This window comes from Octodon degus, unplaced genomic scaffold (genome assembly GCF_000260255.1).
Source record: "Octodon degus isolate 3935 unplaced genomic scaffold, OctDeg1.0 scaffold00067, whole genome shotgun sequence".
Lineage (NCBI taxonomy): Eukaryota > Metazoa > Chordata > Mammalia > Rodentia > Octodontidae > Octodon > Octodon degus.
The window spans coordinates 12,096,588-12,109,047 of record NW_004524643.1 but is presented as its reverse complement, the minus strand read 5'-3'; the positions used below and the strand labels follow the sequence as shown (position 1 = coordinate 12,109,047).

At 42.3% G+C, this 12,460-nt stretch overlaps 1 protein-coding gene across 1 annotated transcript in view; it reads left to right on the top strand.

Annotated features, from left to right (window-relative positions):
• Spty2d1 (SPT2 chromatin protein domain containing 1) overlaps window positions 1-11,163 on the top strand; it is a 21,529-nt gene extending 10,366 nt beyond the window's left edge. The window contains exons 4-7 of the mRNA XM_023719335.1: window positions 1,628-3,160; window positions 5,231-5,402; window positions 6,647-6,724; window positions 7,827-11,163. Of these exons, the coding sequence (XP_023575103.1) occupies window positions 1,628-3,160; window positions 5,231-5,402; window positions 6,647-6,724; window positions 7,827-7,920 (1,877 nt within the window). The 3' untranslated portion in view covers window positions 7,921-11,163. The remainder of the gene's footprint in view (window positions 1-1,627; window positions 3,161-5,230; window positions 5,403-6,646; window positions 6,725-7,826) is intronic.
• Window positions 11,164-12,460: the final 1,297 nt, after the last annotated feature.

The window sequence follows — 12,460 nt, the reverse complement described above, 5'->3', positions numbered from 1 at the left end:
AGGAAAAAAGGTATGTATCCGTCTTTATTTTCATTTTTAAAGTCTTCTATCTTCATGTTCAGTTTGTACTTACAAGAGGATTTTTTTTTAACTTTCCTTTTAATCACTACTTGGTCACAGTACATACTGATTATTTTCATCATGGGGAGCTGGTATGTGGACGTAGTGTGGTTATTTATTTATTTAGTTTGTGTGTGTGATTTATTTATTTATTTATTTATTTGTGTGTGTGTGTGTGGCCAGCTCAGCCCACCAGGGGGCAGGGCTGGCTGGCATGTGGTGCTGGGGGATTGAACCGCGGTCCCTGTGCTCCGCCAAGCTTGTTCTAAGTAGGTGCCTCAGACCACTGAGCCATCTGACCAGCCCGTGTGTGTGATTTTTGATACAGGGTCTTACTATGTAATTCAGGCCGGCCTTGAATTCACTTTGTAGCCCAGGCTGGCTTACAACTCCAAGTGATTTTCCTGTCTCGTGCTCTCGAGTTCTGGGATTATAGGTATACAACACTACAACTGGCTGTTTTTAGGTTTTAGGTTTTTTTAATTTTTAAATTTTTTTTTTAATATTGGGGATCGAACTCAGGACCTTGCACTAGCGAGGTTGGTGCTTATGCTTCTGACCTATCTTCCTGACTGTTTTTAATTTTTTGAAGATACCAGCAGATGTTTCTAAAACCAAGAGGCCAATGAATATAGGTTTTGTAGGTATGTGTATGCTTGAGTTAACTTTATACATGGCTGTACTGCATGTTCTTATGCTGGTCATTTGTATGGAAATTTTCTTTTATTCCTCCCTTTAATTGAAGGCTTTCTGGAGTCAGGCATAGTGGCACACACACATTGTCCCAGCTACTTGGGAGGCTGAGACAGGAGAATCAGTTGAACCCATAACATGGGACAAGCCTGGACAAGACCTTGTCTCTTAAAAAAATAATAATAGGGATAAGCAGATTATGGTGGCGTATGGCTATAATCCCAGCACTACAGAGGCTGAGACAGGAGGACTGCCACAAGTTCAAGGTCAGCCTGGGCTACAGAGTGAATTCAAGGCCAGCCTGAACCACAGTGAAATCCAGCCTCAAAAAGACAAAAAGGGGGCAGGGAATGGTTAGGTTTAGTGATCTTGTTTTTAGGTTGGCCATTATAATTCCCCAGTAAGACCTTGATTCTTGAACCTTGGTTCTGAAATTGTTCCTGTTTTGCATTATTATTAATAAGAATGCTTTATTTACAAGTTAAAATGGTTGTTTTAAAAACTGTAAAATTCAAGATAGTTTTATTTCATGCAAATAAAGGATTCAGTAAGTTGAAGTATTCTTTGATGCATAATTATTAGCGTTTGTCAGTGAGTACTAATTTTCACTTCACTTGGTAATTTACTGTTTTCTGTCTTTAAAACTGAAAGCCAAGTCTTTCACTGGCTTAGTCATACAGAAAAGCCCGTATGTGACCCACTGATATTACAAAGATGACTCAGTTGCTACTTATTCAAGTGACTTCCTCATTTGATTCCTAGATATCTTCAAACTATAACTTGGGTGTTGCGATTTGGCCACCTGCTGACTTTAGACATGCGCTCTGCTACCTTGGTGCCGTGACATAATGTACTCTTGTTCTGTGCCTTTTAGCTTTAGAAGAAAAAAGGAGAAAAGAAGCACTAGTGAAAAAACGAATTGAGCTCAAACATGACAAGAAAGCAAGAGCTATGGCCAAGAGGACAAAGGATAATTTCCACGGCTACAATGGGATTCCTGTTGAGGAGAAGTCAAAGAGGAGGCCAGCGATGGAAGGCCATGCCAGCCAGGAAACAGAGCAGGAGCGCGAGATGGGCGAGGAGGAGGACTTCTTGGAATACAGTCAGGCCGAGTCAGATCTGGAGTACGAGGAGGAGCAAGAGCCTCCCAGAGCAGAGAGCAAGCCAAAGGCCCCCCTTAGAAGTGCCCCGCCCCCCATGAACTTCACTGACTTATTGAGGCTGGCTGAGAAAAAACAATTTGAACCAGTGGAGATCAAGGTGGTGAAGAAAACAGAGGAGCGACCTCTGACTGCTCAAGAACTTAGGGAGCGAGAATTCCTAGAACGAAAGCATAGGAAAAAGAAACCGGAGACAGATACAAAACTACCTCCAGCTGTATCTAAAAAGGCGCCCTCTCAGAAAGAAAGTGTGGGCCCAACACTTAACAAAGTTCCTGGGGACAGATATCCTTCCAAAGGAATGCCCATTCCTCATCCTGAGAAGAAATCCAGACCCAGCACAGCCAGTGAGAAACCTTTAGCTTTGCCTGCATCCAAATCCATCCCGGGAGAGAGGACCAAGGCAGGATCTGGCAGCAGCTCCCAGCCCTCCCTTCGCGAGAGCCATGACAGACCTGTTTTCAATGGGGTTGGGAAGCCCCACTCCAGCACCTGTTCACCAAGTGTCCCAAAGACTTCTGCTAGCGGGACTCAGAAATCTGCTACTGAGCACAAAGCCAAAAAATTTCCTCCTTCCCAACCTAACCATTCCAAACCTGGACCCACGGTCACTCCCCAGAGTAAGGCTAAGGGCCCAGGGGTCAGGCAGCCAGGCAGCACCTCCAGCTCAGCCCCAGGACGGCCTGGTGCAGGGACTGCTCGGCCCACGCTTAGTTCTGGCCCTGTGCCCAGGCGCCAGAATGGCAGCTCTAGCTTGGCTCCCGAGCCATCCGTTAGTGGGCCTAAGAAGCTGGCCAGTGACTCGAATCCCTCTGGGCGGACAGTCAGTGGTACAAGTGGTGCTGGGCGACCTGCACACTGTGCAAGTGGCCCTGGACGACCCATCAGTGGCTCAGGCAGTTCCTGGAGACCTGTGGGCAACTCTGGAGGCCCTGGACGACCTGTAAGCAGTTCACATGATCGGCGACCTGTAAGTGGCTCAGGGCCCCCTGGACGGCCAGTCAGTGGTCCTGGACGACCCCTAACTGGCTTAGTTCCAGCGGCAAGGACTGTTACTGGTTCGGGCCCTGGGCGACCAGTGAGCAGCTTAGGCTCTGGGCGAACAGTTAGCAGCCCAGGTCCCCCTGTAAGGCCCAAATGCACTGTTGTCTCAGAAACAATTTCTTCCAAGAATATTATCAGCCGGCCCAGCAATGGACAGATGAATGGAATGAAGCCTCCCCTGTCAGGCTACAGATCTGCCCAAGGTAAAGTGGCCTCTTACCCTAAAGAATGTACATTTGTCACTAAGAAATTGGGAAGAGTGCTTCATTTTATATAACCAGGGACCTTGCTAAACTCATGTGCCCTTTAATGTACTCACGTTGGCAGTACCTGGTATTTTGTTTGCCTTGTACTTGAGCGTTCCTTTAGTGATGGTGGCTTGGAAAGCTTTAGAGAGGGACTTAATGTAGGGTCCTGAGTGTTCACACCTGTGTTGTCCCAAATACATTAAACAACTTTGTCATTTGTGAGATAGGGTGACTCACTCTTACAAGTCTTAATTCAGTTTCAATTTTCATGAAAAAAGATTATCTTCAAGGGTCAGAGTATAATTACAAACTGAAAGCCTTTGGTTTTCTGTTTGTGAACTTAAATTGTTAAGCATGTGTCACGTGCCAGGAGATGTTTTAGATGGTCCTTGTGTTTCTGCTCCTATAATGGGCATTTCAAGGTCCTAACCTCTGGGCCTATAAGTCGGCTGTTGCTGTTCAGGGTTCTGTGTGGTGGTTGTGTCATGCTAGTAGGCAGTTGCTAACGTACTGTGCTTGTTAAGCACCATGGAGAATATAAAAAGAAACCAGTGAAACTCCTTACAGTTTCCCAGTTCAGCTGTACCATTGATTCTCTACCAATAGCAATTTTCTTTCCTCCTCAAGGGGACATTTAGCATTGTCTGGAGGCATTGATTGTCACAGGCAGAGGGCAAATGAGGTGTGCTAGTGTGGAGCTAGTGGGTGGAGGCCAGGGAGGCTGCTGGCAGCGCACAGTGCCCAGGACAGCCCCTGACATTAGTGTGCCCAGCAGAGGCCCGAGCGGGGAGCCAGGCTGGCATGTTGCACTTAAGAAGAACAAGCATCTAATCAAGGAGTGGACAGTAGTTCCCAGATGTTGGTCTTTTGGTTAATGTCTATCTTTTGCAAAGTGTGTTAGCGGAATAGGAAAAATAATACATGTTTTTCCTGAAGTCAAACTTTACTCAGTTTAAACAATTGCCCATAATTCTGGATATCTCTTTTACTTTGTTGGATCTTATTTTTGAAACTAAGCCTCCTGTGTTGTCCAGGTGGCTTCAGTCTCCTAGGCTTAGGCGGTCCTACCCCAGTCTTCCAGCTGGCTGCAGTTACAGACATGCCCTGAATCTAAGCTTTTCAAATGCTTCTATGATGCTCAGACTTAGAAGGTGCTGCTTTTGATGGTTAATAATTCTGTTGCTTGGAGCTTTTACTTTTTCTTTTTGGTCTTTTTGAGACAGGGTCCTGCTATGTGGTTCAGGCTGACCTTGGACTCACTTTGTAGCCCAGGCTAGTCTCGAACTTGTTCCAGTCCTCTTGCCTCAGCCTCTCAAGTGCTGAGATGAGCCACTATGCCCAGCTTGATACTCCATTTTAGAAACTACTGATCTTTGAAATTCCTGAAATATGGGCACTACTAAGCTAGAAAGTATGATAAAGCGTTGCTAATAAGCACTGGAGTGCCTGGTGCTGGGCTTTATGGATAACATGCACAGCACTTTACTTGAAATTATTTTAAAAATGACATTGTAGAAGGGTTATGTGAGGTTCAATGTAACGACACCATGCTGAGGTGCAGCCTGCTGTCGTCTGCTTGCTGCAGTGTGAAGGCCACTGTCTTTTTTTTTTTTTTGTATTTGAGGGAAGAGTCTACAGGGTGTTCAGGGTCTCACTACTAGATTGGACTCATAGTGATCCATCTGTTTACAGCCTCCCAGGAGCTGGGATTACAGTGTGCACCACCATGCTCAGTCTCAGTTGCCACAATCCGCTGTGCTTTTTGGCCGAAATTTGAGGAGTTCTTGGAGTTTTTTGCTACTTCAGGGTGCTTGAGGCAGGTGTGGTGCAGCTTCTGGAGCTGGGACTTAAACCACCGTATTATGTGCCTGACTGCATTTGCCCAAGTGGTGCTTTAAACAACTGAGCTATCCGGCAAAGCCCAAAGGGCACCTTCTTAGTGGCATCTCCTAATCTCAGTTCACTAGGAGTGCTGGAAAGACCTTGAGATTTAATGTTCTTGCAAATAATGGTTTCTGTTTGTAGGTCCTCAAAGGCTTCCCTTCCCGACTGGCTACAAAAGGCAGCGAGATTATGAAGAGGAGGAAGAGGAGGATGAATATGACTCAGAAATGGATGATTTTATTGAAGATGAAGGAGAACCTCAGGAAGAAATATCGAAGCACATTCGAGAAATTTTTGGCTATGACCGAAAAAAGTAAGTCTAAAGAAGCTGTAAATATGACATTCTTTTTAAATAATTCATATTATGGAAGAGAAACAAATGTTAACAACAGTAGAGCCATTGAATACAGAGGGATATAGCTCAGTGACATAGCACCTGCCTGGCAAATTCAAGGTCCAGAATTCAATTCCCAGTATAAAAAAAATTACAGTGGATAATTAGAAATCCCTGGCTGATTGTTATTTTCAATAGATTTACTCTTTTGACAAGTTAATATTTTAGAATTCAGAAGTCTGTGTAGTTATTTGCACAAAGACCAGAAAGTAGCCCTTTTCAAATGTTGCCCTAACAAGGTAGATTAGAAGAGAACGAGAGAGCTCTGTGTGCTAGCTGGGTGGGGAGTCCAGAAGCCATTCGCGTGTGATTGCTACTTTTCTGTCTCTGGTGTGAATTTTGCCTCTCAGGAATGTGGCTGGGGGCAGCACTGAGAGACCTGAGCAGCCTCCCAGGCCCTGCCTCAGGCCTCTGGAACCCAGCTCTGCTTTCTAGGCTCCCACACACTACAGTTTGAGAAGCACTACTAGTGTTAAGACGAGGATTAGACGTTCCACCATTCCACTGCTTACTAGCTAGATGAACTTGAGTAAATTGTTTTTAAAATAACATTTTGGAAGGGTTAAATGAGGTTGAGTATATGTAAAACAAATGAGACCTATCACAGTCCCTATCAATCAGTAGTTGCCCTCAGATGCCCCTGAACATTCGCGTGTGATTGCTACTGAGAAATTGGAAAGCATCTAAAGAAAGGTCATAAAAAAAGTAGAAGACCTGCGCTAAAGATCAGATCTAAAAATTCAGTCAGTCTGGGTGGTGGAGCCCTTGCCTAGTGTGTACAGTGCCTGGAGCGCAATCCGTAGTGCCACACAGAAAACGTGGAGTCTGCGCTGCATGTGCCGATGGGCGCCAGTACCCCACTGCAGAACTTCAGACACAGGGAGGAGGATTGCAAGTTCACAGCCAGCCTGGGCGGTCCAGTGAGACTGTCAAAACAACAAAAACCTGGGCCTACCCTGCTGTATGTTCTTGGGTAAGCCATTATCAAGTGAATGTGGCTGAGTTGAAGCATTAGTAGGTTAGTAAATGTTAAATTCAGGAATATTCTGAGGGCTTGTGAATTTGTCTTCAGGTATTGATTTTGTTTTTTAAATGAGAATATACAGTTCTTTACAAAATTTAATGCTGGCCTTTTTTTTAACACTTGGATTTCCTTCTGTCAGGTACAAAGATGAAAGTGATTATGCCTTACGTTACATGGAGAGTAGTTGGAAGGAGCAGCAGAAAGAAGAAGCAAAGAGGTAAGTACAAGCGTGCTGGCATAAAATGTCCTAAAAGTTCTTTTCTGTTCATTGGTGCAGTTGTAATCCTGCTGGTAAAGTGTATGGGCTGCAGACCAATGCATTTGCTTTTCTAGATGTTTCCCCACCTCTTTGGACAAGGATGTATATGTGCTGTCTCATGGAAGTATTGTGGAGGTGAAGACAAGAGGACAGGGCGCCTACAGCGCCTCCTGTGCAGCAGTAATTCTTAGAGGCCGCCTTTTGCTGTCAGGAAGTTGCCTTTTTTTTTAATGCTGAACTGGGGATTGAACTCAGGCCCTTATGTTTGCCAGGGAAGTGCTTATTCCACTGAGCCATCTCCCAGGACCCTTCAGGAAGCTTTTGCTGTTCTTTCCCCATCAGATTCATCTGTCTTACTAACCTGTAACTTTGCTGACTCAAGGAAAATACATTCAGGTTCTCTCCTGATTCCTGTTAGGTATGGATAGTAAGGGAGTGAACATTCACCAGTAGGAAATAATAGGTATTCAGGGCTTTTTGTACCAGTAATCAAAGTCAGGAGCACTGTGCCTCCAAGCTAAATCCCCAGTGTTTAATAATTATTATTAGTAAATAATTACTAGTTTAATAATTAATAATTATTAGTAAATAGTTCACTTCCGTCTCGACCCATGATGCTAAGCCTCCATTTTCTCTTGACCTCCCCTCCTCTAACTACTGGTAACTAACATGTCAAACTTTGGAGGTGCATATACCTGTAATGCCAGGATTCTGGAGGCCAGGGCAAGAGGATCAAGAGTTTGAGGCTAGCCTGGGCAACATAATGAGACATGGCAAAAATAAAAAAAGTCAAACTAAGTGTTAGGAAAGAATAAAAATAAATGTTATGAGTAAGTTTCTTTAAAGCTTTTGCGATATTTATCTTTTATTAATTTAATGGGGCTAGTGAGGTGTTTTTTGTTGTGAGATTGTTTTTTCTTGTACAGCAGGTCCTGCTGGTGTGCATGCAGGGGCAAAGCCTTGGGGCATTTTGAGAGCACAGCACAATCCATGTGCTTGTCCAGCTGTGTCATTCTCATCTCCTCTGTGTTGACAAGTGCCATTTGATATTTTTTAACAGTTTAAGATTAGGTATGCAAGAGGACTTAGAGGAAATGCGACGAGAAGAAGAAGAAATGAAACGTCGAAAGGCCAAGAAGCTGAAGAGACGTTAGTTGCTGCTTTTATTTTTGTGAAATTCTGGGATCACTGCTGCAAGGACTTCCTGCCTTCAGACTGGATGAAATCCCCTTGTCCTTTTAGATTTATACTTGAGTACTCAAGGAGAGGGAATGTGTGCTGTCATTTGTAGGCTGTCCGTTGAGCAGGAAGTGTTTGCGAATACTGGAGGTGAAAGCTCTAGTGCAGGTGACGTAATGTCCACTGCGGCAGCTGGGAACTGCACTGTCCACAGATGCCAGCCTCGATCCTGATGAGCTATGCACTCTAACGGGCCACGCACCGGTCAGCCAGTCTTTTGTTGTTCCTTTGTTACTTTAAAAGGAAAAAAGAAAAAAGATTGTCTCTTGACTCATCCTTCTGCTGATGTGAGCGGGTCACCTCCCGCCTCCCAAGTTTAACTTCTTAATGAGAAAACTGGCCCTTTGATGAATGTTGCCCGCAATAAAGTGACCTGTGCTAATCTATATGTTGGATTACGAAATCTAAAATGTAGAGTATGCTTTAAATTATCACATGGATGTCATCCTTGTGGCTTTGAAGTATAAAATACAGTGAGAATACAGTTATTGTATTCTGCATTATTCCGGACTGGATGCTGAGCATTCCTGTTAATTTAAGTAATTAGGCAACTGAAAAGTCTTTTCCAAGTTAAAATACAAATTGTGCCAGTATACAAATATTCTAAGTTTTCCAATTTACTCTTATGTTGGCTTTAGTGTAAAACAGACAAGGTCACTGTGGTGATCTTAAAAAATAAATCATTTTTATATTAAAAAATAAATATTTTATTCAAATATTAGACTTAAAAGAATAATAGTGTAAAAGTAAGGACGTGACATGTGAGACTCCTCTCCACCTTCTTCCCAGTCACAAAGATATTTTGGAATCCCGTGGTGTCCCGTACCTCTTGATGTTAATGATTTTGCATTTGTGGCTTAAATTCCTTAGCAAATAGCAAAAAACCAAAAACTAAATTCGTGTGTATCAAGAGCACCCCTTCTCTTTTTTTCCCGTATTGCACTTTGATTTCAAACTATGCACTGTGAAGAGATTCTCACCTCCACCGTGGCAGAACAGGTGTTCACCTGCCGGTGTTTTTCTGGGCCGTGGAACTTTTTTCATTGTCACCCCTCTTTAACAACTTAGACGTGTGACTTAGACTCAGCTGAGCCTCCACTCTGAACAGGCTGGTCAGGCTGGCCACAGATCTGGCTTGGAGGAAGCCACGTGTCACAACAACAGGGCTGCCACGCTGTGTTGAGGCTATGGAGCATTTGTCCTTGACTGTTAAATGTGGCGCTTAGAGGTGGTCTGAATGAAGCTTATTAGGACAGTTCTGCAATAACTCTTCTGGTAGTTTAAGCCATTGGATGGGGAATAGGAATAAGGAGGGGTCGCCCCATAAAGAATCCTTACTGTTCAACAGGTCCTGGCATTTTTTTGTATATTCTTTTTTATAATAAAATATTTTTCAAATTTGGGAATCATAGATTACCATTGTTGGCCTTCTTTAATGGGACCATGTGACACAGTCCTTTAAAACTAAGTCATTTTAAATGGAGTTTCAAACTTTAAAAGTGCAAGGATTTAAAGCTGAAGCCTTTGTCCTGATTGATTAAAAAATTTAAATATTTCTACTCTTGATTTGATAAAGTTGACGTCCACAAAAGGTGTCTTCATTAGGAATAACACCCTAACTGTCCACATAGATCTGTGTCACTGGTATCAGAAATCCCCAACAGCTTCTCACCCATGTCCCATACCATCAGTGAGAAAAATTCAAGGGTAGTGTGATAGTCCATTTAATAGAGTAGTTTTGGAACATTCTTTTCTTTGCCATCAATTATGTGCCCCCACAGAAACCATTTTTGTTGGGTATATTTTTTTTCAATATTCAGACTCAAATTCCTTACACTCAAATCCTTATCAAAGCTGAAAGATTTCTGGTGGCTTATAAGTTTACTAGCTCTTTCTTTTTTTTATAAGTAGGAAGGAATTCCCTTCTCTCGATGTATTCTGAAGAAACTGCCGTATACCTGTTAGGATTTCCCTCAATTCATCCTGGTCATACTAGCTCTTGATACAGTGCAGTGATTTGTACAGAAGAGAACTTTTGCACTCAAGTTCCAGAGCTTGGCTGGAACAGTCAGGCTGAAATGTCTGTCACTTCTGAGGATATTTCTCATAACTGATGACATTAACATAATACAGGAACATTGTAGCATATGAAAAACGAAAAGGGAAAGAAAAACTGAGTTTACTTTTGGTCTTGTTTCCAAATCTTGTCTTCCATCTTGTTCTGTACTTCCTGACCACTCTTTTAAGAAAAACTCGCACACCTCTGAAGAAACTGGAATAGGCTGTTATTTTGTCAAAGTTTACAAATTAAGTGCTTGATTTTCAATGTATTCTCCATGTTTTGATTTTCAGCTTTTCTTAATATTTGAAGATGTGCCTTTTATTGGGTAATGTCAGTTCACGAATGTAGTAATGTGATTTCACCTTGTAATGTTACATGGCCGTGGGTGTGGCGTTCGCCCACAGTGACAGGGAAGGAAAGTAGTTTTCATAAAACTCGCAGCTCTGATTGCACAGTCCCACTTGCTTCTGAGGTTACCCTGTGGAAGCAAAGGGCGCTCTCTTTCAAAGCTACTTTGTGAACTTGTCTTTGTATTTTCTCTCAGCTCTAAATGCAGTTACGTCCTTTTGGAGGCCAGGGTACCACATGTCACAGGCGGCCTTACTTGTGTGCCACGAGGAAGTTCAAAGACTGTTAACAAGAATGAAAGTCATTGGGAAGTCAAAATTTCATTTTTTTTTTAATGGTAATCCCCAAGATTTTCTCCAAGAAAATAAATTGTTATTTTGTATTTTATAACTTAAAAGCAGCTATTAGTACATTTCTGAGATTATAGCAGGAGACCAAAACATTTTTGGAAAGAGAATAAATATATGAAGAGAGACTGGTGGTTTTATTTTCAGCGTGCTGAATATATTAGACTACTATTTATTTTAGTGGATGTGATGAAATAAATATTCAGGTGTTTAGTGTATAATTAAGAATGGAATATAGATTTCTTTGGAGTTATTAAATCCATTATGTCTTTTACGTAATGGACAAATCAAGTTTAAAAAAATACATAGCTTAGCTTGTTTTCTGGTGCTGTTGACCTGCAAGAGAATATACTTTTGCATATACAGTTGAATGTTTTACAATTTATGTATACGAAAAATTGTAGGCATTAAAAATATTTTATTGATATTTTTATTGGTTTGCGTTTATTGATTAAAACTTTGGGCTATTTCTTACCACCTTGAACATTTTCCCCAGTTGAAACCTCAGATGCATTGGACAGTGGAGTCTTGATTTATCTCCGTACACACTGCTCTTTCACCCCCCATGTTCTCTTCTTTCCAGCCTCTTCCATTGACCTCTGTCGTTATCCACTCCCAGCTTGGGGTGTCGTCCTCCTCTCAGACACACAGTTAAGAGAACTGTCTTAGAGCAGTCAAATCTTAAGTTTTGCGCCCCAGTTGGGAGGTGTGTTCAAATTGGAAGGAAGAAGCAGAGCTGCCCATAGTTCTTGTCGACATGAGTAGGTTCTGATCCCCTATAATAGCACAGATGCTGAAAAGAGTCTTGAGGGAGTGGGCAGGACAGCCAGAGCATGCAGACAGTGCCTAGCTAGCATGTTGAGTTTAGGTCTTAGGAGAAGTACAAGAGATGCGTAGGATCCTAGATCCAGAAATTGGAACCATTGTGTTTATGGCTTTTGAATTTTAATATCCTTTCCATAAAAAGGGTAATCCATTCACCAAATGAATTTATAAGCAGTTTAGCAGATACGTTTGAGATAACAAAATATTTTTTTTGTACCCTAAAAGGTCTGCTTTGCTGCAAAGGGTGCATTTCGCTTGAACAATGGAACAGAGTTATCCCCAAGTTCCCAGTCCCTGTGTGAAATCTCCAAACAGCCTTTAATGGACTAAGATCCTGGAGTTTAGACATCAGGATTTACTTGTGTGTCTTATATACTTAAAATTCCCATCCATGGTTTTATAAATCTGCTGAATTATATTGAAGTTTAAACAGTTACAGTAGCTTTTGTTTCTATATATACTTGTCTTTAAAAGTCATTAGACAACTTTACTTTTTAAATGAGGAAGACATTAAACCAGCAAAATTGCAGATAAAGTAAAAACCCAAGAAGCTGTATGTGGTGATATATGCCTGTAATCCCAGCACTTGTAGGCAGGAGGTTTGCAAGTTTGAGGCCAGTCTGGGCTACATAGCAAGACCCTGTGAATATATATATCAGGTATTCTATTCTGTTTGGACTCTTTTGCCTTGGCACAAAGCACATTAAAGGCCCATGTTTAAATCTTTTTTGAGACAAGGTCTCCTATAGTTCAGGCTGGCTTTGAACTCACTGTGTACCCCTGGCTGGCCTTGAACTTGCAGCAGTTCTCCTGCCTCAGCCCCCAGACATGGGCTACCCTGCCTAGGTTTTCTTTTCCTTTTTTTTTTTTTTT